Source organism: Opisthocomus hoazin, chromosome 7 (assembly GCF_030867145.1).
Source record: "Opisthocomus hoazin isolate bOpiHoa1 chromosome 7, bOpiHoa1.hap1, whole genome shotgun sequence".
Taxonomy (NCBI): Eukaryota; Metazoa; Chordata; class Aves; order Opisthocomiformes; family Opisthocomidae; genus Opisthocomus; species Opisthocomus hoazin.
The window spans coordinates 60,741,416-60,768,937 of record NC_134420.1 but is presented as its reverse complement, the minus strand read 5'-3'; the positions used below and the strand labels follow the sequence as shown (position 1 = coordinate 60,768,937).

General features: G+C 38.4%; 1 protein-coding gene across 2 annotated transcripts in view; it reads right to left on the bottom strand.

Moving 5' to 3' along the window:
- The window catches only part of EML1 (EMAP like 1), a 92,160-nt gene that overhangs the window by 27,930 nt on the left and 36,708 nt on the right, over positions 1–27,522 (bottom strand). The window contains exons 4-10 of one of the 2 annotated variants that reach the window (XM_075426506.1): positions 19,828–19,962; positions 14,923–14,951; positions 13,456–13,482; positions 10,134–10,263; positions 5,851–6,000; positions 3,751–3,820; positions 1,883–1,993 (exon numbers count right to left, since the gene is read on the bottom strand). In XM_075426506.1, the coding sequence (XP_075282621.1) occupies positions 1,883–1,993; positions 3,751–3,820; positions 5,851–6,000; positions 10,134–10,263; positions 13,456–13,482; positions 14,923–14,951; positions 19,828–19,962 (652 nt within the window). The remainder of the gene's footprint in view (positions 1–1,882; positions 1,994–3,750; positions 3,821–5,850; positions 6,001–10,133; positions 10,264–13,455; positions 13,483–14,922; positions 14,952–19,827; positions 19,963–27,522) is intronic. The other variant, XM_075426507.1, reaches the window with a different exon arrangement.

The window sequence follows — 27,522 nt, the reverse complement described above, 5'->3', positions numbered from 1 at the left end:
TCAATCAGTCTTTCTAATCTTCATGACCCAAATACCTTTAGTCTTTCTTCATGCATCATATTTCCTAGACCCTCTCCAGTTGGTAGCCATTTTTCTGATGTGTGAACCCAAAGACTGGATGAGGAACTCCAGCTGAGACTCCACCTGAACTGATGGGAGCTGACTGACATTGGTCTCATTGGTGACGGGAACTGCCGTACAATCATCAGATCTTTTTCCAGAGAGGAAAGCATCTATTTGGAAGGTACTTCTTGGACCATCTTTCCCAATTTCTTTGGTGTTCATTCCTAGCTGTGTGCCTACAGTGGAATAAACCACCCAGTAATGTCTAATTGCTTTCCAACCCATTCAAATATGCTTTTTGCATCCTGCTGCTCCTGGCATCAGCTATGTTAGCCTTGACTGGAGACCAGCTTGCTGGAACAGACCGAGCCTGTGGTCACACAAGCACTCCTTTGGCAGCAACGCTGACACAAACAGTCCTCCCTCTGCCACCTGCTGCACAACTGCTTGTTGCTGTCTCCTGAGCTGAGCCACCACTAAAGTCTGGGCTATCACAGAGTGAGCCTGTTCGGGGAACAGATCAGTTCTGGGGAGGAAAAGAAGCCCAAGCAAACTCTGCTTTGTTTTGTTTATATACAAGGTTGCTTCGATGTTTTCCTGATGAATCAAGCCTCTAATACACATCTCAGACACAGCTACAAAAATAACTGTGCCAGCGGAACGCAAGAGGTGGGGCAGAGACAGGGCTGAGTAGCCTGAAGAGGGGGCTGTCCAAAAGGAGATAAGCGGTGCTGCTACGGGACAGGCAGCGATGCTCAAAGCAGGCCAAGCTGACTGTGAAATCACAGTATAAAGCAAACACACTAAATATTTGTTTTCTCCTGGCATCTGCCAACAGCGACCCTTCATTATTAAGTACCTATTTCTTCCTCCAGGGACATACATACAGAGCATTTGCTTGCTATTCTTTTCTATTTATCCTTCAAAGCTGATCTTGAACTGCATTAGCTTTCACCTTTATGTTCTTAACCAGCTCTCCAGATTCACTCCTCTCTTTTCTGCTTTCTATAAAATATTGTCATCAACAGATTTCATGTGTTTGTGGAAAGATTCACTGAAGTACATTTTTCCTAGGGAATACACCATTAGCCCTCTCCTTTTTAAAAACACTGTTGAGACAACCAGACACCACCAGATACACTGCTTACGGACTCTGTTCTGCACGGAGGTTTTCTACACTTGTGTGTGTGAGATTACAGACTCATGTTTTCATGCAGGACTTCAGTGCTTCATCTTTTTTTACCTCCCTGGTAGACTAGAGTTCAAAGGATGGTGCCAAGAGGCTAACAACAGGATTCTAATTCTTTGCAATTCTTTATTCACATGCCTTTGCTGCTTTCAGGCAAAAGATTTTGCTTTTCCTATGGGAGCTCCCATTTTTTAAATCCCAAATCAGAGGTACAGGCCACTGCAAAGGTCTTTCATCAGTCACTCTTAGGCACAGTGTAGGGGGTTAAAAGATGTGGAGAGAGTAACTTTTGTATGTAGGGAGAAACACAATCAGATGATTAAAGAGAAGAAGTAAGGATACTGAAATTTCAAAAACACAAGTACTTCTGCAACTGATTGCCCCTGAAGAAATTAACTGCATTTTCTTTTAAGCATAAGGTAGCTCTCTGAGACTGCTGAGTTGCTGCTAACTTTGATAGCAACATAAACTGTTGGAAACAACTGGGTTGCGAGCTTTCCTCCTCTAAAGAGGAAGCTGAGAGAAAAGGCAGCTTAGAAGTTTCTTTTGGTCAAGGAAGTTCAATTTGAAAGACTTCAAAGACCTGTTCAGCAAACATTCTTAACATGACTATTCATTTACTTTACTTACAGATTTAGAAAAAGCAATGCAAGTGACAGCTCGGTCAAAAAACCCCATTCCGATGACATGCAGCGTGTTCAGAGTCACAGAATCCCAGACACGCACGTGTGGTGGCAATTGCTATAAAACAGACACAGAAAGAACAGCTGAAACAACGGTGGCAAAAAACCATCACGATTTAAAAACAATGAGAATGCATCCAAAGAACCATTCTGATGCCGTTTACGGTATGAAATTTCTCAGCCCTTCTCTAGAGTCACCCAGGTCAGCTCAGCAAGGCCACAAATGATGGGCTGATGGCTGCACCTGGAGCCGGTGCCTGGGATGGGCTCACGGGTCCTCTCGGCGCACTGGGGCACCCTCCAGTCACTGACAACTGGGGAGGACCGTGAGACATGGGACCTGCTGGTCGGGCCGAGATCGGCAGGTTAAACTGTAGCCACTGGGGTAATTCTGGCCGACACCAAACAGCAAGTGCAAAAAAAAAAAAAAAAAAAAAAAAAAAAGAGATTAAAGATCTCTGAAACGTCGTTAATTTCAGTGTCAGGAACACGGCCGTGGAATAGGATCGTGCACACACCCCGGCCCCGGAGGAACTCCCCAGGAGAAGCGGGAGGTTGGGTCCCCCCTGCCCCGGCGGCGGCAACGCTTCCCGCCTCCGGCAGGGGGCGCCCCGGCAGCGCCGCCCGCCTGCACGCGCCGCCGGGCCCGCCTCGCCGTGGCGGCTGCGGCTTTGGCAGGAGAGCGGCCGGGCCGCGCTGCGCTGCCCCGGCTCCTCCGGGCAACCTCAGCGCGGTTCATCACGGTGCCAGCCAAGAAGGAAAAAAGCAGCAGCCACCAGTCTTTCTTGATAGTGAAACTGCCCCTAAAAATAAACACATGAATAAATCACGGGCACCTCAGTGTCTCAGTTGTATCAATGGCTTTTATACAAGCTTACCTACACACCACTTCCCCCTCACGCACAGACGCCAGACCTTTAGATTTTACTTCACAAACACAATGGTCAAGAATTGTATTTATGGAGTTAAAAACCCAAATAACGGATTTCTCCAACACACAATAAAAATTAATAGTTTGGGTAACTCAGCTACGTTATCTTTGCATAAACCTTATAGTGCATAATGGGGACTTTGTTTTCCTTACTTACTTAACGTAGTTAGCGAACTGATAATCCATTTTTACCCTAAAATTCTTCTTTGACATCAACCAAACATTTCGCAGAAGTCTGGCCGTGCCACCAGCTGCACACTCCGCTCAGCGACTTTTTCCTCGTGCTTTTCCTGCCTCCACCTGTACCCATGCCTTCTCCATGTCTGAGCTCTTTGGAGCAACGTTCACCTTACTCTGTTCAAACAAATTCCTAGCCTACAGCTAAGCTTACCATAATACAGGTAATAAGAGAGAGGAAAATATTCTTGCCTAGACGATGGCAAGAGTAAGAAGTTGGGTTTTTTTTCAGCAAACAACCCAAAGCCATTCTTATTGGTACTTTGGTTTGGGTGGCTGTGATCAGAAATCAAGTTGTACGGTGTACAATTTAATCTCTGCTGCTTCTCCTCCTTTTCCCCACATCCATCTGCCCTCTTCGGTCTCCTCTGTAGTCTCATCCCTCCCCATTCCTTTTGGAGACCGGCTCCAAATTTACCTTCAGTCTGGGTAAGTAACAAACCAGAAACAACTGATTGATCTTGATAAGGGAACTGGGTAACTTTGACGGTATGCAATAGGCACTCTCAAATTAAGTTTTGCTTACGTTCAGTCCTAAAATGTAAGACCAGTTTATCTGCAACATGAAAAAAATCCAGCGTGCATCTGCTCGATAGCATACTTTTGTGAAATACAAGCAACTACATGTCGGCAAAGCGGTCACTCACTTTTCCATCCTTGGATGTGCCTGCAACTTGACCTGTTGCTATAGTGATCCTATCAGGATGGACAGCCAGGCTAAAGAAAAGAAACAAAGGCCAAACTTACAGACATTTATTATCTATTTCATCAAACTTTTACTTAAGCCTGTAATAAATAGCCTTATTTTGGTCATATAAGACACATAGCATACATGTAAACATTTTAAAAATGTAAAAACAGAACAGACAACAGAATTTTCGTGCTCTTTTATTGAAAAAAATACTTCCTTGTGAACAAGGCAGTAATTTGCTTAAGCCCTAATACTGCAAAGCATGTACCAAACAAGCCTCACACTAAATTATGTTGGGAGTCATCTCATGTAGATTTAAAGTGACTGCAGTGTATAATGAGTTTACACTCCACGCTAGTTATCTACCTTCAGCTATCTCTAATCAGAGGTTGTAGAGGCCTGGTCAGTACGGTCAATGTTGTCTAGCAACAATCCTCCAGAGCAAACATATGCATATCTACTCCAGTATTGCTTTTCAGACTGTACTGACCAGATATTCAGCAACTCTTGTATGGAGATACCAACTTCTCTCTAATAATTTTTCAAAAGGTGAAAAATGTCCTTTAATAATAAGAACCAGGACACTGAAGTCAGGAATTTTGATTCTAAAATTAAAACCAGAATACAGACATCAGGATTTTTGATTCTAAAATTAAAACTGAGATTTTCAAAACTTCAATCAATGTTAACTAATGTCTGTAAGGGAAAAACAACCTAAAATTTGTATTAAAGCCTGCAGTACCGTCTCCTTTTGCTCCAAATCCACTCTTAATTCTTTTTTTCAGAGCAGCTGCTTTGCATACAGTTCTAGAGGCAAAGTGCCCTGCAGAATGAACTGTGGCAATAATTCATTCAGCTTTATAATGCAGAAAGGTATCCACTTTCTAATAAACCTGAAAGCTTTCAAATATCTAGAGCCAGAAAATCTGACAGAAAGAAATGAGATGGAACAGGTCCAGGTTAAAAATCTCCTTGTAAAACAACTAGATTATACAAATAATTCAATTTTATGAAACATGCTCACAATGCAACCAGATTTGATTATCAAGTCTATTTTTGGCATTGAGGGACAACAGGTGTTTCATAATGCTTAATCTAAAGAAGGGATGTCAAACTCATTTCATACATTAGGGCCCATCAGATAATACGTGCTCTTTTTCAGCTACACTCAGCAAGCAGACAGATATCGTCAAGATAAACCATATGTTTATTTAGATTTCAGTTTAACAATACTGGTATTTCCTGATACCTAGTCTCCCCTAAGCCTGAACACTGCTAAATCTCTCTGAAGCCCAAGCTGGTGCAGAGCAGCAGAGAAGCCAGGCTGCTCAGGAGTAGTGTGCAGAATATCAGCCACGATGTAGACCTGCCTGAAGACTACCAGCAAGACAGCAGATGAGATTCAAACTGTTTCGTTCATTACATTGAGCCTAAAGGACCTGTATCTGGCACCCAGACCCAGGTGAAGATGAATAATTCAATCCTACTTAAACAGGGAAAGAAGAGTCTAAGGAAGTAGTTCATCATCCTAAAAACAAAGTAATGAAAATGAGTGGATCCATAGATTAAGTCAGATTTCTACTTTTCTGCATTCTCAATGTAAAAAGTATACTAGTTATGGAAAATAAATTTTCTCAAGTAAATAGAAGGAGGAATTCTTGAGACAGAGAAACAAGCAGTAGCTTAGAGAACATCAATCCAGCAACTGGATATAGACACATCCAAACGAGGTAGCACAGCAGACTTCAAGGCAGGTTCCACAAGCAAACTCAGGCTCTGTAAGGGTCATATTTGAATATCTTCGGGTCTGTGCTGTCACATCCTGACAGCAGTTGCTTTGTGTGCTGACGAGATAGAGCTATAACATACATTTGACATCCTTACCATGATTAGTCAGACCTTCATCTGACTGTAAAATGCACTGTTAGGCAAATGGACCCAACCTATGCAAGACTTAGAAGTTAAATCAAGTTTTCAGAACTACATTAAAAGAACAAAACATTACTTCCCAAGTGTTGTTTTACGAAGAAAAAAGAACAGTTATTAGGTGACTTACCACTTCACATCATCATTATGACCAGTGTAATGTCTCTGAAGTTGCTCTTCAACATTGAATAACACAACTACAGATGCAATGAAATACACAGTTTCGCCCGTTGGAAGAAGATAGAGGTTACTGCGACAGTCCCGACCCCTATATCCATAGCTAGCATGTTGGTCAAGCTGCAATAACATTATCCACCAATGAAGAATGTTAAAAATAAGGAAAACCAAAATGGATTCTCTTCTCTTGAAGTCAGCATCTCTTGGCTTGAGCACAGCTTGTCACCTGGCACCCTTCACAACTCCCTCCCTTACTACAGCAAAGAGAGCTAAAGTGTTTCACAGATGGAGTGACTTAAAACCTACATATCCTACAGAAAATACATGGCAAAAGAGACAGGATTTTGTGACATACTATCCCTTTAGTATCCTCTGGAATTTGTTAAAATGCCAGGCTAAGGCAATATTAATTTTGTCCCAAGTGTATTTATTATTTACGTTGGTTGACTAATTAAAACTAAAATTTAGACTTGATGGAAACACTAATAAGTCATTCACTACAGCTCTCTGCATTGCATTAGGATTGATTGCATTATCCTTTGTGCAGGTTGATTGATTTCATTATTCTGGGCATTACCAGCCAGATGGACGTGAAACCGTAAAAGGGTTACATCATCCATTCCAATTTATTTTTGTAGTATTTAAAAGGCAGTGGCCCAGATTCTGATGCTAGTCATATCAACACTAATCTAAAATTAATCCAATGAAATAACTGGAACTAATCCAGAATCAATCTCATTTAGACTGAATGTTAATTCAGCCAAATTATGCAGTTTTATTCTTCCAAAGAGTCATTAGGGACTACAACTATTTTGGCTTTCCTTTTTTATGGGAACAGAGAGAAACAGCATTAGCAGAATCTTGGCAAAATAGAAATGTATTCTAATTCAGTCAATATGGAGAAACTGGCTGTGACATATATACAGAGAGGTACTGAAACCCTAATTATGTGATATCAAAAAGATACTTGTGCACTGTTCTCTACAGTCAATGATAACCCAGTCAAACTAAAAAACTCCTGTTACCATCATCCAAGAAGTAAGGATGATAGTTACCTTACTTCTAAAATAGGAATTTAAATAACAGCTTGCTGATTTTTTCTAATAAATGCAATAGAAGCAGTGCTGCATACCCAACCATCAAAATGTGCATTAAAAAAATACAGCTTTTGGACTCCCAAACTGAAATATTTCAGCTAAAGTTCCTTCAAGTTTGAGATACTCAAATTTGAAGACATGGAAACAACCAACATCTTCAAACTGCAAAGCATTTACTATCAATTTTGAATCTGTCTGTAAAAGTTAGTTACTACTCTAGATTGCAGGAAAATACAAATAAATTTGTTTAAATTTATTTTTCTCCATAAGGCCAGACACCATTACCAACTGAAGCCAAGATAAAATTTCCCTAGGTGAACAATATATAATCAATTTATAATGAACTAGCAGCTGAAGTTAGCTTAAGAAATTGAACTTTTTTTAAAAAATGAAGTAAAAACTTTATACAGACATTCATAAGAAACAAATGTCTGTGCACAAAAATAGCTGTTAAGTGGGAAAGATTACATTCTTTAGGGAAAACCTCCTTTCTTTACGATTCTTCCTGTGGAGAACAATGCTGCATTCAACCCTTCGCATGATTGCTGTTGTCAAACACTCAGTTTCTTTCTATCAGCCTTTTTTCTCAGATGTAAACTCCTGGGGTTGGTCTCTCCTCCTCCTCACTGTTTCCCACACTCGGATTCAGTGGCTTCAACTTTGATTTGGTGAGCTGGCACTTCAGGGAATGTTATCTTGACCTTTTTCTTTTCATTTGGGCTGCAGCTTTTGTTTCGTACCTCCCGCTTGCCAAGCGAGCCGGTCTCAGACGGATCCGTGCAGATCACTGCTCCTGCCCTGATGTTCCCCGTGCTGGCTTCTCGCTAGGATTTTATCACCTCTGTTCCAGCCCTCCCCAACAATTCATCACTCAGCATTTCTGTTTCTTCATGTCTGAATATATCTGATGTGCTCTGAACCATTTTTGGCTTACCCAGATACCTGCTACCAGGACTGCAAAGCCCCTTTAAGGTTCAGGTATGCCCTGAAATCTACACACATTAGATTTTCTTCCCTCTGTTTCTCATCATAGTCTGCTTTTCCCTTTCCATTTGTCCACCTCACCTCCAGTATCTTGTTTCTCTATCCCCATTCTTATATTATAAAGCATTTCTGGTTGTAATCCCACATCAAGCTGATTTGTCCGCTACAGAGCTGTTCTCTCCCACTTCAGTTCTGTCACCCTCCAAGCAAACAGCTCAGCTTCTCCCACTTAACTGGAATGAAGGCCTGCAGTATCGGTTGGTTTTCTGTTGTCTTCCTCTTTCTCCTTAATTTATTTTATGCTTCTGCCCCCAGCTTTTCTTCTCATCATTATAGTCTGTAAGTTGGGCATTTGTTCTCTCTCTTTTTTTTCTAAAGAAGTCTTTCATATAACTAGTCATTGGTGTAACTTTTAAGTACGGATATGATGACTGGGGTCTCACTGCAAATAAATTAAAATCTAAAAAACAATATAGCACAGTATTTTTGGAAAAAAATGTGCTTCCTCCTCAGTAACCATTCAGAGTTAGAGCATTGTATGAATTCATACCTTTTCTATTCATAGACAACCTTTATATATAGGATTCTGTTGGACATACAGGCACACACCTGGAAGGACATATGAATATTCAAACTAAAAATAATACTCCATCTGGCAAATATTCAGTCATTTAAGTAAGCTTAAGCAAGAAAATAATGAGACTGAATGGATAATAATTGGTAATTATAACTTCTTACAATAGTCTGAAATACTAACTTTAGCTTCCACCTACACACTGTTAATGACAGTCTGTTTTGTGTAGTGGTTGAGGTTTCTCGTTGTTTCAGCAAGCATCCTAACACCTTCTCCCGTACCATCCTTGGGCCCCCTAAGCGAGGGGCACCTTGCAAGCACCAAAAGACATCATTCAGTTCTGTTGTGATACATGGCGAGAGCCTGTGCAACCATTAGATGGTAAAATGCTGCAAGCAGTATTTATCACTAATCTCAGATGTTTCATTAATTTTGTGGATTTTTTGTTTTTTAACTCCTCTTCAGTTATTTCTGTATGCATTATCTATGCAGTTCCAGCAGAGTGGGGTAGAACCTACAGGCTCAGCTGCAATAGCAATAATAAGAATGGTTACTAAATCTGTCACTAATCTCCTGTGAATACAATGGGACTTTTGGAAACGCTCTGTGTGCATTCTGAAACCACATGCAGTTCTATTTATACAACTACGAAAAAGACTATTTGCAGCCTGTCGTCTTTTTTATGAAGACAAAGCAACTTCCTATTTGCACTGTTTGGAATTAAAAAAAAAAAAAAGTATTTTTCTTAAAATAGAAAACCTTATGAAGACTTCATCTCTCTAAAGATAGTGGATATTACAAATAGACTCAGATCTTGTTGTGTTTATATTTTATCTTGAATCATATATTACATACACTAAGATTACACAGAAATGAAATGTCATTTCTTTTTTCAATAAAGAATGTATTTTCTCATTATATTTAAAAGTGAAATGTGAAAATTTCTGTATGTAATGAAACACCGATTCTGTAGTTATGTCCAGTCACAGAAGTCAGTGGAAAATTCTGGTTGTTCAGTATTTATGATGTTTAAACACAGTTTAAAAAGTAAATTGAAACATTGTTTTATATACAATACCTGATGAATTTCATTGCTAAGCACCTATCAGTTGCAAAGCACTATTCAATTCAGGGCTTATTCAAGTACTGAAGTTGATGACAGCATCCTCTAAAGGACAATGGCGCGCATTTTATAAAACACAGAATAAAACGATAAATTACTGGTGAGAACCAGAAAAAAAAAACTGAGCTGGATCTGGGCATACTATAATTAATAATCACAGCTCACTACATTCTTACAATATGCCTAGCTTAATCTTTAGCTAATTAGCATGCTTCACACTTAACCTTCAGGCAACATTTAAGCAAAATCTTTCTTAAGCTGCGACCCTGTACTTCACAAGGTGCAGAACAGCAGCCTCAAGAAATTAACATTTATTTCAACGGAATGTCATTCCACTAATGAAACGATCCCTAATAATAAAGATCTTAATTTTGCTACACTTTAGCTCAAAAAATTATTTAAAACAAATCATTAAGAAATGATTGATTTCCAGTCGTCCTCTAGCACAGAAAGGATACACCCATTCCAGTTTAAGCCTCTTGGCTGGTAGTTCTACTTTTGCTTCCAAATTGTAAGATTCCACTTGCTCTTTGGGCATGTACATGGTAACAGGACGTCCACGAAGAAACATTTTTACGTATCCTTCCTCTACAAAAGGTCAGAAATGTTTAGTGTTACACAAAAACAGCCACCAGCGGAGAACTCCAGTGCTCCTCCATCCCTTCCCTCTCAATAGTTTGGTGCGTTACAATTAGAGAATGACATGCAACATCAAACTCAAGAAATTAAGCAGGCTTTTTTTTCGTAAATCATAATAACTAAGCAGAACTTTTTTTAAACATACAAAGTCCCTTTTTCCTCTAAATATTTTGAGCAGCAGAATTAGAACTTAGCAATGTCAAGAAGGAATACAAAGCTGAAAGGACTGAAATCAAAACTTTTTTGGTGAAAAATGTTACAATATTACTTTTTAAAAAATATTAAAAATGAAGGGGAAAACATCAAAGATTACAATTAACGCAGAAATGCCACTTCAAATTAATTTTATTTTTTAATCAATATTTACAGTGGAGCATCAGCATCTAAAGTATTTTCCAACACTCTCATTCTTCGCATCTCAGTGTAAAGATATGCTTTACACTTGATACAGTGTTAGAGATACATTCGAAATACGGAACACAAACAGTTAGTAAAAGGAACCATGCTGATGTACATGCGGAAAAGATATGCACTTTAAGAATTACTAAACATTGAAAAAGGAATGACAACATTGACAGCACATTAAAAGAAAGGAAAATGACATACAGAAGACAAGCTACAAAAACTGAATTGGCTGACAGAAGTAAACATTTCTAGAAGAAAATACTAAAAGTAATGTGTTGAACTGGTAAGAAATATTTTTGGGGGAGAGAAGCAGGAATTAATAACAGATCTGGAAGTACTGACTTGGGGACTTCATGGGGCTTATAAAACTAGGAGATCTGGCAAATGCCATGAAGGTCTGACTAGGACTTTTGGGAACTGGCAAGGCCAAAGTGGGTGTCCTGTGAACTTCTGGTGAAGTTTGTCCACATTCAGAACGTGCTGGCTCTTGCTGCTCCATCGGCAGATCAAGGGGTTCAGCCTTGTTCTCATGCGAATCAAGCAGTTTTGGAGTCAGTGACATCTGTAGAGTTACTAGACAGAATAATCGTGGGCACAGAGGAAATGGAAGGGCAGAAGTAACAAAATCATGTAAATGAAAAAAACTTAAACAATTTAGGACTGTTAAAATTATGCTATGAATTGTTCAGTATCATTACAACTACACCATTATTTTTTAATTTGAAAACTAAGGCTTTATTTGAATTAGAAATATGCATATGCTACAAATCCTGACTAAATGAATAAATTTTATTGGTTGAACAAATAAACGTCATAGCTATGCTGTTTACCTAAATATATGTGTATTTTTGCCTTTACACTACTTCATTTGGGAAAGAGATCTACCTGATATGTGACAGTAAAGTTACGGCTAGGGCTCTCTAAAATCCCTTCGTTTATAGAATTCATACATATAATGAAAACAACAGAAAACTGAACGCTAAAAAGAAGTAATAATAATGGTGAAATAATGGTGACACAGTTGGAGCTTAAGATGCCTGTTAAAATGCTAGAATACTGGAATTGGTTTTAAAAATCTACTCCAATAGATCTGTACTGGAAAATAAAATAGGGAGCATAGGGCATTAAATAGCAGAGCATCACAGCACTATTTGTATGCGCATGCAGCACCTATCTAAAGAGCTTGAAACACATGCCAGCACTACTGATACTGGTGCATTGGAAGTCAATAGATTTTCAGCAGTGACAAGCACTGGCTGAGCTTATCAAAGGCTGGGAATGAATGAAAGTTTAATTCACTGCGCTGCTTTTCTCACCTGAAACTTATGGGACTCATCAAACTTGCATTTAGCAATCTGCAGTGGAAGTATCTGACCTAGTCACTCAAAACTCCTTTTTAGAGTAAACAGGGAGAAGCAGGTACTTTTGGACAAATTAATGGCATGTTAAGGCAGATGTCCAAAAGCAAGTACAGTAAATTATACCAAGTATATTATACCAAGTACACAAATTCTGCCTTCAGAATGCCTCTCTCTCTCAACTGTAAAGAGGAAACGAGGATGACTAGGTCAGGCACAGAAATCCGTACCGTGTATTTACTTCTAACTTTTGGTAATATTAATTACAACTGTACTGATTTTTGTCAGTAATCCAAACATATTATCTACATAACCAAACTACATCCCTTTCCTCACATTTTTCATAACTAAGTTTTTAAGACAGCAGAGTTCTAAATGTGAAGATACAGATGTAAAGACAGACAATCATCAAACTACAAAGACAGACCAATGGTGAAACGTTTAGACAAATGTATCTTTTACATCTGCAATTTTGTAAATTTGAAATTGTTGTTGAAAATAACTTAAAAATTAACAGTTACTGAACTGAACTAAGAAGGCACATGAATGCCAGTAGGATCTGCAAAGGAGATCACTACTGATTGCAGGCATAAAACTGTACAAAGAATACACAGAGGCAGAGAGTATAAAAGACTTTGCCTTAAGAGCAAACATTCTTTGCTTTGTGAAATTTTAGATTGGTTGCAAAGCTGAAAGATGCTGATTAGTGGAGAAACTGTCAGGATTTAGCTATCTCTAAGAAGCAAGACAAATCTGTGATTGTATCACAGACATAAACATGCACCCAAAATGTGCATATTTACACTACAGTTTAGCTAAAGCTTTAGAAAACAATACGGTATGTTTACCAAATATAACTCTGCTTTATGACATTGAGCAAAAAGCACTGAGAAATTAGTTGGAAGCCTAGGTCTGTTTATTCAACATTCAGAAAAATCTACAGTCTATTCAGTAAGAAAAAGCAAGGGAAAAACCAAGGCTTCTATAACCATGTTAGCCTAACAGCAAAACAGCCAACAACGGGGCAAATTCTATATGAATTTCAGCAAATGTGCAGAACACCATTTCAAACACAGTGAACATCCATGTGTTGCCATATAGCTCTCTCAACATATTTTTTCTAATTCAAATTCTTCTGACAAAATCCACAGGAATCTAAATTATAACCCGTTATTATTATTATTATTAAAGTGCACCCAAGGGTTATAATTCAGTAGACTGCATAATAGATGGCGTAATAGTTTTGTTCCACTCAATAGAAAAGTTTTAACATTGCAAAATGTGCGCAGGTTAGAAGGTAGCTGTTTACACGTTGAGCTTTTATCCCACCAGTACCATTTTGCTTCGAGAGCTATGAGGTTTTGGAAGTGAAGCCTACCTTTGCAGTGTGTCACACGGCGCTTCCCTTGTGATTACAGAGACAGAGACAGAAGGGCTAGATAAAGATGTGTTTGAATACATTAAACTTACTAAATACCTGCTCTACCTGCTGTCCAGTCATCTGCTGGAGGCTAACTTGGTACTTGACATAACACTGAGCCATACGCCACATCGTATGTTGGGTAGTTACAGTCGAAACACTTTTCCTCCAGCTAGGGGCTCAATTTAGTTCTTCTATCATTAAAATGCTAGCTTAAGCTCCATTATGCAACTCTATGCTTAAAGTAAGCAAAATACCAAGTATAACTTTCTTAAAAAAAAAACCCCACTAATTTCAGTGGGAATTTTTTCAGGTGACAAGGCTAAAAGTGGCGTCACATCTGTTTAATCACTGATCTTTATCTACAGGGAAAGTGTCACAAGAAAAATTATTCCAAATACCTTTGCTTACATGGTGCAAGAGAAGGAGAAATGTTATACAAGAGCAGTATATTCTGTGTGAATCAGAAGTTTTCTTTTTCTAAGCCAACAGTTTTCATGAAAGGGACATGAACTGTGACTGTATTGCCACAAAATATGTATTACTCAGTTCAAAATCAATTACACTAAACCCTAAAGTATGGCTTAAGAGCTTTGTTGGATGCTGATCAATCAGCTCAGTAAACAAAGATTTGCTACTTTTTCAGCTTGATGTATGATTACTGTTACAGAACTATACACAAAAAGAATATGATACATCTGATAAATCAACAGTTTTTTTCGCTCCCTTATTCCATTAAAAGAAAGCTTTTATTTTAGTTGTCCTTAGTTTTTCAGAACAAAAATAACTGTTATGTATACTATTCCACTTTGCATTTTTATTGAGATTGTTCAAAAGTCTGTAGCTGTCTAATGACAAGGACAAATTCTGCTTTCACTTACACCTGCTATATCACTTTCAAAATCTTTTTATAGGGATAATATGTAAGTAGGAAAAAGTCAAAGTGATTTTCAAATTAAAGATAGACTTCCAAAACCGTAGTAACAAAACACTTTCTTCATTTGTAATTTGACAAAATTTATCACAAGGCACTGGGACAGATGTGGCATTCTTTAACAGTAGTTGAGGGCTCCCTTTTATGACTAAATGAACATGACAGCATCACAGCCAGAACTGGCATATGCTTTAATTAACAAAACCTTAATACTGCTTTGAAAGGGAAGACTTATTTGGGGTAAGAAGGCACAGCCTTTTTCTTCTTTGTCTTCTTACAAAGAATACTAACTGTAAAATAAACCTCTTGGGCCAATAAACACTGGAGCAAACTGCATCAACTTTTAAAAAAATATGTTATCAGTAGCCTGTAAGTAACATGTTTAGATTCTCAATATCAGTTCCTAGGCATCCACAGGGAAAAAAAAAAAAAAAAAAAATCTACTATGTTATCACACTGGTTATCTGCTTAAAAATTTTAAAAGTTCCTACCTGCACTGAACATTGGTTCCTTGGGTTTGCTGTGAAAATAATGAAAAAATTTCTATTTTAAAAAGCACACACATACAGTCTGCACATACAAAAGCATTAATATAACATTTAAAATATAATGTAAAAGACAAATTTTGTGTTTGTGTGTACATATAAATAAAAATACTTTTTCAATTTAATTATTTACAAGGTAAATCCCTTGGCAGACACAATTAAAACCAGCAAACTTTGTGGCTCCTTGATGGCAGGCGTTAAAAATTTTACATTCAATTCTCCTTACATTCTCAAAACTATATATTTTCCTCTACCAACTACCAGATCCTCTTCCGTTGCAGAGTTAGTCCAGTTACAGGAGGACACAGAAACTGGTCATGAGTAGCTGCATCAATTTTGGTTTCCAGTCAGTGAGGTTTGTTACTCCAAAGCAGTTTACAACAACCGTAACTAAAAGCTAGGAATACATCCCTAACTACAAAATGTCTCTGCATACGTGCAGCAGGGGAGGCTACTGTACCAGGGCACGTGTGGGTGTTCACCTACTTCATGGCTTTGTTCTCTCTGGATTTAAGGAGCAAAGCAAAGTTTGAATCCTGCTTTTCCAAAGAGCTTACATAAATCATGACACTACCAAATTGTTTCTTGGTGAATGACAGTACTTTGTAAAACCCAGAAAGCACATATCCATCGTGATTAAAATGTCTTCTCCTTCTCACTACACTGCTGCCTGGAAGACAATCTGAAATCAGTTTGTCTTTTTGTCTGACAAAGGATTTGGCAAAACTTGTGGTGAAAACACATGAAGCGTGTGGAGAAGGAAGAGGCAGCAAAGCTGAAGAGCTCTCTGGATAGCACTGCCCTAGCCAGAAAGAAGCAATTTTTTTTTCACGAAATGCCAGTCATTTGCTTTCTTTGTCCTTTGCCCCGGTGTAATTAGGCTTGAGGGTGTTGTTTCTGATGAAGCATGAAGGGTACACAAAGCTATATTACACAGTTATTTTTCCTCCCAGTTCCATTTTCTTCCTATCCAGCAAAACTTTTGAAATATCAGATTACAGTCGTATGTTTCTTAGGGTGATCCCAAAAGGATCCTATAATTTTGACGGAGAAATGCTGAAGCATGAAGTATCCCTAGAGCTGTGATGCCATCTCCGCATCCATTCCTAGGCTGCAGTGGGCAGATATAGAGAAATCAAAAAAAAAAAAAGAAATGAAACTGGGTTGGATTTTTGCACACAATTTTTTCTAAGCATAAAAGATTCTCTCTACAACAGAAGTTGTAGCAAATAATTTTATGGTATTTTTCCTTTTGCCTTGATTTGACAGTTACATTGAGCATACTACATTTACTTAATGATAAAACCAAAACAAAATTAAAAAATGAATTCTATTGATCCTACACATCAATTTAGCAACTTTTCATAGTATCAGCCTTAGTATTAATCATGCCTATCAAAATTTATGCTTCAAGCTGGTGTACACAGCCAATTTCATCTATATAAATAGCATGATGTGTTGCCATTGTTAACAAGATTAACATTTTCTCTTATGAATTGAGATATTTTTAGAAATTAAAAACCTTATGGGCTGGAGCACTAGAAATGCTACCATATTAGCAACAAAAGTGTCCCTAGTTCTGAACAGATCACGCTGACTTATTCAAGCTAATGAAACTGATGTGAAAAGCTGATTCATGACAGTAATAAAGCAAATCATGTGTACTTTATAATTATACAAACCCTAATCACACACATAGCTCAGACCTCCGAGTACCATTTGTATTCTTCATGAACTTGAGTTACTTCCTACTTACTAACCCTTAGGAAGGCTTAGCCATAGGGAGCTGGGACACCGCACAGCAGCATGGGAGATTGTGGTCATCTCCTTACTCCTTATGCTTAAAGCTTCTTAAAATAGCTTTCTATAACATCATGGTTATGCATAACTGTCTACAACTCATATACTTCAAAAATCTATAATTTCACGACAGCCTTTTTAGATTCCTGCATGCATTCTGCTTTAAGCTTCATTTACAGACCAGACACAGAATATCTCTAAGTTGGAAAGGACTCATAAGGACCAATGACACAAATAATAAGGCTGTGAGAAGACGGTTAAGCAACATCCTTTTCCTCACTCTTTCACACATACAGTTAGCTTTAGGAGGGGCCTTAGTCCCCAGCATACAGAATCCTGCTCATTTTTCTTCTTCTCTTGCTTTGTATTTTGCACGGTGGCCCTGCTTCAACAGGTAGCACAAGGCGAGTCTCCAGCCAACCTCTCCCACAGGATAAGGACACTCTTCAAGGCAGGAAGAGCTGTGGTGCTCAACACCCTCAGGCTGCAAGTGACAGAAATCAGGGGAAACTCTCTCCTAGGGACACCAACATCACTAGCTCCAGCTAAAGCACTCTAACACGCACTCTCGATTAGATCCTTGGGATACCTGCACATTATTTAAGCATCACATCACTTGCGTGGTGGACCTCCTCCCTGAGTCCAAAATAAGCGATTTCTGATCAATGCTGTCGCTCAACAACCCTTTGTGGCCTAACAATTGCAGAATGATGTAACCATTTGGTAGCTGTTAGAATAGTATTAAAAACTAAAAATGCATCTCAAGTACCATGATCAACTTCATAGCAGAAACAAAACAATTCTGCAGATAACCACTGATTACATCATAAGGTTTTTATCTCTCAGCTATTGTGGAATCCATTTTTCAAGTGTACAGTACCTCTATATAGCTGCTGGAAGTCATATCTTTCCTTAATTTAAATTAAGAACAACCTAATTAATAATGTCACCTTATTTCTTTAGTAGCTTTAATATAAAGCTGATTTCAGATAATTATCACCTTATGCAGGTAGCAGGAACTCAGGTATATCTTAAAAAAACCAGATTTTGCAAAGCACTGTACTTCGATTTTGACAGGTTTATCTTCCACTGCACAACATATGCAGAATTCACCCTTTGGGAACTTGAAATGTTTTGTTAAAAAACATTGATAAAATGCATAGAGAAAGGACACTGCAGGATCATCACATTTGTTAAAACTTTTTTTCAAAAAGTACAGTTAATTGGAAAAGTACTGACATTTCACCATTGGTAGTTGTACTTCCTCCTCACATTCCCATCTAATGACAGAAATTTAAATTTTTTAGCAAAAAGGTTCCATAAGAAATTTGCTTAGTTTATATAAGGTGATGTTTTTTGAATTAATGAAGTCACAATGTAAGGTTTGTTGCTATGATTTGATATGTGCCGTAGAGCAGGAAGTGTAAAAAATGAGCCTTAGAAAAACCTACCATCTTCAAGAGATCAACACAGAAAACAGCAGCTCCTTGTTAATGAATTCACTGTCACAAGGTCACTGTATGAAGTTATGCACTACTGCAACACTTCATAGAACTTCCAGCTTAAACAAAAAGCAAACTTCTATCTTCCCAGCAACCCCTTAACTGGTCTTTCATTTCTTGCTTAGTTTTGCCTTTCAAAGCTCTTGTCCCTAAGAGCGTTGATATTTGGTTTTCTGCTTCCGCAGTATTCCATCAGATGTACCAAGGTACACATTCTCTGTGCTAGATGGGTCTGAGATGCTTAGTAGCAATTTTGTCCAAGTCTGCACATGCAGAAAGAGACATGGCTCCTAAGTAATTCAATAAAAGATCGATTGCCTCTCAAAACCAGTATTTTTTAGGAATTATTTAAAGAGCCAATTGCAATAGTAGGTTTTTTTTGCAATTATATTTCAGTCTTTAAGGAAATTTGAAGTGAAGTACAAAAATCTTGTAAACAAACCAAAATCACTTCTATGCAGTACCATTGCAGGATTCTCATCTCTTCAAAATACATTCCCCAAAGGCTATCTGTTTATAATTGTTTTACAAAAAAATTTAAGAAAAAAAATCATATGCTGAGATAAAGTCAGATTTCCAACAGTGCCGGAAGGCCCAGTCCTGCAGAATTCTGCTGGCTTACAAAAACCTCATTCACATGCATCGATGCACATCATCAAGAAGATTTGACACTGGCTAAATTTTTAGTTTGTGTAAATATTTAATTCTATCTTCCTTGTTTACAATTTTATAACCTTTTCTCTGATGGTATTCTCAGTTTTTTCATTATTCCCATAATTTGGTAAGTCCCTTGCAAGTTGCACACTTGCTGTCTTGCTTCATAGCTGAAAATATAAGCCAGGATATAAGCCAGGATATAAACTATTAATAATTTCATCACCTATATTTAGGCTGTCCATGAATACACAACAACCACGGTCACTCCTCACATCAAGTGAAGATGCTGAAGCGATAAAAATGAAGGGATGTCTTGTGCCACACCATCAGCTCACGAGCAACCCAGCGACCCCTATGATGGCACCAGTGCCCACATGGAGCAGGTAAATTATGTTATTATGTGATCTTCATCAGCATTCTGTTTCTATGGTCTTGATCTTGACCTATGAGTTTTCTCACTTTTTCTCTCCCTAGTCTCCTCCCCCATTCTCCTGGGGGAGAGGGAGTGAGTGGCTGTGTGGTGCTTAGCTTCCAGCTGGGCTCAACCCACCACAACCAGGAACCTGAAAAAGTATATGTCAGGAACTTGAGGACCAAGGGAAACCACTAAGATAATGCAAAAGGTATGTTTAATAATTACAAACCTTTCCAGGCAACTCAAGGTTCTCACATTATTTATGGTTTGGAAATAAGGCAAATAATTTTCATCTAAATTTAAAAACCTGTTTTATTTGAAATATTTTTAAACATATTTTTGCCCAATTGTTGGATTTTTTTTTTAAAAAAAGCTCCAAATATTTGCTAAACTAGAGAAACTAATCTCACTAAAGAAACTAATTTCATTATTAGGGCAGCAGGCAGAGAAAGGAGATAGCTATTTAGATAACATTACCTTTCACTGTTCTTTTTACCACTAGATGAACTGCTGGTGGATCCAGTGCGGTTGCGACTCCCTTTGGAATCTCCATAGCTTTCCCTCCGACTGCCTGGGGACACACGCTCAGCTGAACTGGTTCTCTTGACGGTGCTAATAAAAACGGAGCAAGTTTTACAGTGGCAGTTGTAAAAGCACGTACCTCTATAACAAATATTTTTGAGAAACATATTAAGTAGCATGCTAACCCTAAAAATAACCACAACTTCATTCTTAATCATAACTTGATGTGTTAAAGAGCCTACATGCGAGTTTTGCCAAGTACCTGGTGCAACAAACATACTCCTTTTTCCTTAATCATAAAATAGAAGATGGGCTAAATCAATATCACAGAGTAAGTTGCAATATCTATTTTCCAGGTCACAATTTCAAATCTATGACTACCACTCCATACTTCTGGACTTGTGGATTTTCTTAAGAAGTGAAAGATTTAAAGAGAAAGTATATTACCTGACACCTCCAGCCAGTCTACAGCGAATGCCAGAAGTAGGTCGAAATTTGAGCACCAGGAAGCTAACTTCATGTCTTCATTCAGTACATATTATTCTGTGGTTCAAAGCTAGTTCTAACATACCCCAAAGTGCAATTAACGATGAGCTAGCCTGCGTTCTTTCGTTAGCTTGTCAAAAATATATGCTTCCTACTTACATGTATGAATAGATTAGATTCCCCACATCTCCTGACAAGGGGTTTCTCACAGGCTCAAAGCTTGCCTTACTCTCTCACTCTTCAACCATCCTTCCTGCCAAGATAGCTGTCAGGGAGCTCTTGCCTGACTTTATGGCCCCCCTCAGACATCCAGCTCCCTCGGATGGAAAAACGAGAGCCAAAACACAAGCAGTGCTACTTAGCAAATTGAGAAGAGCCCACTCAGAGCTTTCACCTAACAGAAGACAAATTATAGTGGTTATTCATTAGTTCAAAGCACTTCTCCCTAACCAGTGCTTCCTAGCAGGAGAGAGAGCAGCGAAGCGCCAGGCTGGGCGATGCTTTCCACTTTGCCACGCTCCCTGTGCAGAGGAGGCGCAGGCAGCGTTACCCAGACCAAGGCAGGAACGGCCCCAGGGCAGCAGCTAAAAGACAGAACTCAGTGGCAGAGTCTCACTGCCCCCCACCCCAGTCCTCTGCTGTTTTCTCCCCTCCAAAGAGCGGAATGGAAACATCCCCTTTACCCACAGCATCCCCGTAACTCAATGGCCACATTCAGCAGCTCTCTCACCCTGGAAGCCACGGACACCAATCATCGCTTTCAAGCTCACACCCCTCTACCCAAATCCCGACCACAAGCTCCCTCCCTCTGTGAAAAGTTTAGATCTTTCCATTCTTGCTCCTTCAAGGCCCAGTCTCATCCCAGTCGCCCTTTTCACCACCCCCAGTCAGCTCCCCCTTGAACTCCGTACACCCCCAGGGACTCTCTGCTTGCCATGAGGCTCATCTCAAGCACCCTGGAGGACTGCTCCGAACTTCCCCACCAGCCCCTAGCAACCACCCCTACCCTCTTAGCTCAGTCAGCTCCTCGGGCTCCGTCCCTCTCTGTGTGTGGTGTAAGAAAGAGAGGCTTTGGCTCCTCATAACTAAAGGAAACAAGACAGACTTCTCCATCTGGTCAAAAAATATTCAGCTGATCAACTGTACACCACCAATAGTACACTTTAAAAAAAAAAAAAAAAAAAAAAACCCAAAACACAACAGAGATATATTCCTGCTCCCTCCTGTTTTTTTACCAGCGAGGAGGGGAATGTTGCCACACCTCAGCTGAGGCTCAGTTACAGAAACGATGGGAAGAACTGAACTGGAGTCCTCCCGCAAAGCAGGCGCCCTTGTGAACGGAGGGAAGCCCCCATCCGGGGCAGCTCCGCAGAGCGGATGCGTCTTAAGATGCATCTCAGGCAGCTCTAAAAAAAATTTTCTGGAACAGGCAATGGCAAAACAGACGTTCAGTGCTACGTTTTTGTATTAAAAATGGGCACAATTCAAACGATTAAGCTGAAATTTAAAAAAAAATACCATTTCTGTGGAGAGCACGATGTAGGACAGCAAGCAGAATGCAAAGTTAATCACACAGGCAAAAAGCGAAATACATTCATAGGAGAAGGGAAAAGGCAGTAAAAAGAATTTAATTCTGTCTTCATCTCAGAAATAAGTGTTTCCTACACTAGCCTAATATTATCCGGGTCATCTCAATGCCAAATGCATGAAAAAAACTCCTGTAGTAAATTAAAGAATATACTCTTAACATTTAACTGTTCTCCTTGCATCTCATAACATCATCCAATTTAACACTACAGTTAAAAAATAAAGCCTTGATACTGAAAATATTTACTCCACATAAAATAATTTTATTAGCATGAGTCCTTACACTGCTTTATATACAGTACTTGCAAAAACATCCTTTCTGTGTGATTTTGCAGGATCATACCTTTATTTTGGCATTTTTTCCTGGTTAAGGAAAAGAGGCAATATCAGCCTACACTGAAATTAAGGAAACCATCAAATTATACTAATGGTATAAAATAATATAAGTTACAGAAGCAAATTTAAACTACTTTTAATGTTGCTTGGGGGTTTATTTTTATATCTATCAACATTCAAAAGATGACCTGGTGGGTAAAAAATGAATGACTGGGACTAAAGCTTACAAGTGTAATGCTATCTTTTTTCTGAATAATGAAGTCTCCTATCAGTATAAAAACTATTTTTACCACAAGAACAAAATTCTTCTAAACTCTTTTGGCTTACATCCATGACTGCTTAAACTAATTAGCAAGGCCATCTTCTGACAAATTTTATTTTAAACTTTCATCAACAACAACAGCAGCCCAATGAGAAGTATTAGCAGGTGGCTGGAAAAGACGATTATAACCCCATTGTATTAGCTCAGTTTTGGCATATACACATTTTGGTAGCTATAGTGTTAAAGACCAGTGATTATACCATGGTTACAGTAGATACACTGTCACCTGAGGAAGAATTTAAAATGACAGAAAATATTCATTTAACTTACAGGTTTGTAGAGTATAACTGGATTCCAGAATTTGGCTTCTACATTAGTAACGTGAAAGGATAGCATTTTCAATTATTTTAAAAGATAACATTTGGTAACACAACTTTTAACTTCTTTAAGACAGCAATGTGGTCTAATTAAACACTCCTATAATAAAAATAATGTTAGCAAGAGATAATGCAGGTACTGTAAGTGAAATCATTATTATTTAAGTTTTGCACCACATTTATCAATGATGAGAAAGTTTTAAACACGTACTTCTGAAAATGTTAAAAATGGAAATAATAATTACAGTCCTGCCAGGTTAATGCTTGTATAAAACAGCCACTTTCTGTGTGTTGAACCGAAACAGAAAGGAAAAACAACTGAGCTTCAACACTACAAAGCTATTAAGGATCCCTCACCTTAGAGCAGGCTTTTTCAGTTTGCATGCATTGAGAAGATTCACAGACCTGCTTAATCCAGATTGAGAGGTGCATAAACAAAGCAGAATAAAAAGTGAATGCAACAAGAAGATGTGGAAACAAGACATTTGAAACAAACTTACATTAAAGACATAATTGCATGCTTTCAAGATATGAAGTCACGTGCAAGAGTAAACAACACAGTGCTTATTGACTCAGTTCAATGTTTGATCATTTCAAACCATACATTTAAGAACACCAATGTATCTTTGAATGACAAAATCTCAGTAATGCTCCAATAGACTGACCATTTGTAAAGCGACTCAAAAAAAAAAAACCACCACCAAAAGAAAATCAAAGAGGCTACCTGAAGAAACAAGACAGATGAGCCAGCTAGAAGACAAAGACTATTAAAAAAGCACTAGTAGAGACAAGATAATAAATCCTCGAACATACATACTCATACCACAGTATAGCATGAATGTTTCAGGTGGTTGCATTACTGAATTGTGGTAAACAAATCTGGCCAAAATTAAAAAAAAAAAAAATTATTAAGATTTTCGAAAGAAAAAAAAATCGTGGTAATAAAAAACAAAAAATGGCGCACAATGCTCTGAGACAGTAACTGATGACATTAATATTTTTAAAACTTCTCTAGCACTCCTTCTGACCCTCATTTAAATCAATTAGAATAAATTCAAGAATAACATATGACTTTAATTTCATTATGCCTTTGAGCAAAATGCACTAATAACTTCAATTATTAGAGATACAGTGAAGTGGCATAATAGTTTTGCCACTCGAAGTTCAATGGAGAGGGATTTTTTTTTTAATTTATATTCACTTTATTTCAAAACATTTTCTTTGAGAGTCAAGTGTTCAACAGAAGACTTAATTGCAGGTTCGATACAGAGTTTGTGTGTGCGCCAGTTACAAACCATTGCTGCCCCCAGAACAGAACACAGAACATTAATCCCAGGCGACTGAACAATTTCCTAGGGGCCATGTGTTTAGAAGAACAGGAATTTATCATATTAAAGTATTTTATTCTCCCTACAAACAAAGCTCTATGTTTTCTTTGTTCCAGCTTCTTCCTTTTGATCTCCATTGTCCAAGTTTTGCACCATTGTAATACTTTACAATCTGCTGGGGTAGAAAGAATGACTGATTGTCCCCTTCTGAAAGGCAAAGTACGCGCTCGCCTGCAGCAGTATCCCTGCTGGGAAAGGTACCCTCTGCATTCTCCTCCCTTACATTCTTCTTTTTTTTTTTTTTCCCTCCTTTTTTTTCCCCTCAACTCTTGGAAACAAAGCTATCCTAGATGAGTCACAAAACCTTCGATTTTAATAGGGAACACAAAACATTACTACTGTGCACTGGCCAAATTCCAAAGACAAATTCAGTGTTAAGCAGGGAACTTCAGGCCACATTACATCTGAAAGGAAGAGTGGAGGGGGAAGGGAAACTTCTGATACACTAAATTCCTCTTCTTCTGAATGAAAATTTCAAATAATTATGCTATGCACAAAGTTCAGAACAAAAATATAACAGTGTTCAAAAAGTTGGTGCTTGAAATAGCTTCTACACTTCTACAGCATAAAAATAGTAAATATATTAAAGTCAAACCCCCTGAGCAAAGGGTTTTTGTGAAGACGACTTTGAAGCACTTACACAGGCGGGCCATTCTTGGTTATCTGTGCCAGGTGATTATCCAGCCCACCACAAAACGACTGCACCTCGGCATCCGCCAGCTCGCAGTTGGAAGCCGCCCAGCCGTGTTCACAGGGCACCCCAGCACCCCCACAGGGCACCCCAGCACCCAGGCGTGGCAGCGCCCGCTGGTGATGGACCAGAATTTCTGGTCCCAGTATCACCAGGCTTTCTCTCTTGCACTGTGTTATTACCACATATTTTATAAGCTGGTTGACCTATGTTTTGTGTTTATGCTTTTGCTCTCTCATTTCATTCCTTCCTTAACTTGGATAATTGGGTGTTGACTATACAAGATCTGAATGCTGAAGGGGGTTTGGTGCCCTCAATTCTAATTGAAGTCAGAGTCAGTTGAGGTTACTCAACGCTTTGCAAGATGTGGATCTAATTATCACATTAGGCCCTATAATAACCTACTGATATCCAGAGATACACATTTTACATACGGAAAACCAATATGCATAGAGGTTAAATGATTTGCATAGGTCATTGAAAGAATATGTGGCAGAACTGAAATAAAAGCCTGCCAGTTCCACCCTTTCAGCCTCCAGCCTTTTTGTTACCTCCAGTTTCATATTCCTGCCAGAAGAAGTCATTTCCATTTCAAATATTAAATGGGAAATCAGAAAATGTACTGAACTCTGAACCACATCGCCTTGGTAATCCAGATGTGCCGTATACCAACCCGTGGGTTCAAACGAGTTAACCAGCACATTTAAACGTAGCTATTGTACGAAATGAGATTGTGTCTGCAGACATATCAATAAGTACATTTATTTCCAAGCAGTGCAATGTATGGACGCACACTTGGTCCCCACAGAGATGATTTGCATATATTTATATAAATATGCATGACATACAGTTTCAAGGGACAGACTGATGTAATTTCAGTTGGGTATCCTACACTTCCTAACCTAAATCATGACAGTAGCAGAGAATGGAGGAATTGAAAGTTATTTGTTATCCACCTTTTCATAACTGTGTTCAGTAAAACACCTGGGAGGGACTGGATTAACCTGGATGTTTGTCTCTTTCGAAGGTCATAGGTAAGAAAAAAATTGAAGATTATATTTTTCTAGTACAGTAATCTTAGCAGATATTTGTAATTCACAACAGTAGACCAAAGGTTTAAAAGAAGACTCAGAAAAAAAGACCCTTCTTTTTTACTTTCACTTTTCAAATTTTACTTTTTCACATTTTGAAAAATTCAGATTTTTCAGTTCTGCACCTACACCATATAGGAAAAGAATTAAAAGTATCCAGGCAGAAATTAACAATTCTATTTAGAGCTGCTATGCCACATTACCATATTTTGCACTGAAGAATACCTACATTACAAAGTACTACCAGTTTTAGAATCAGTTTCTATGAAAAGAGCACTATAAAACCATGCAAAAATCAGAATTAAAAAAATTATTCAAAATTACAACATCTGTAAACTGTTCAACACTTCAGTGAAGCTTCTTAACACAAATCAAGAAGTCCTACCTCCTAAAAAAAAACAAAAACCTGTTTGATCTTCCTCCTATATTTCCATTACTGTTTTATGCATATATTCCTGAATGTAAAAGTGTCCATTATAAAATATGAATTAATTCATACTAACAAGTTCATAATGAATTCATCTACCTGACTATTTGTAAGCAAGCTACTTGGAACACTTAATACATCATCCTTAAATACTGAATATTTGGAGCATGATTTTAAGCAGTTACTTTAAGATTCATTATCAAAAGCTACTAAAAGTAGAGACTCATTTATCAAAAAAAGTTTTGTACAAAAATTCATCGGTGAGATCCTTACCATTCTACACTCTTCATGTTGAAGTATATTTATAGGCAAGGCATAAATTATACTTCAATGTAAATTAATAAAAAATAAAATTTGCATGTTAAATACAATCAATACAGAATTTTAGAGCATTTGAAGGGAACAGGAATTCCACAGCGCCTGGACTTAAAAATGCTTTCATCAGGACACAGAATAACCCTATTCTCCTAAGCACTCTTTAATAAGTGTCCATCTATTTCAGCAAAACTGCCCATGTGTATTTTTTCTTTTCCAAAACTGAATATACATTTTTCATACTGCATATTTAAAGCACCTTCAGTCTAGCCTCTTCAGCAAAGAGAAGGAATAAGCGATAATAAAAGGACATGAATTCTTTACCTTGTGGAAGACTTTCTCATACAGGAATCAAGACAGTGCAAAAATGCTCCCTGAGGATGCTCCCTCAGGACTTTCCCAGTGGCACCCAGGGCACCCAGTCCGCAAATGGGTCAGGCAGAAGGGTTGCAGAGTGTCACTTATCTACAGGGATCCTGAGCTAGGAAGATGCCTACGGGCTGCAGGCAATGCCTGATGGACCACTTGAACTACGCGAAGGACTCTCCGAACAGGCAAAGCACGAGTAAGATCTTGACCTGCATTTCATCCACCCTGCTCTGGGGCAGAAAGTCCTATGCTGAACCTTAGAGATGGAGTGCAGAGACTCAGGAATCACACCAGCGGTACACACGTGAAGCGTGCCAATGC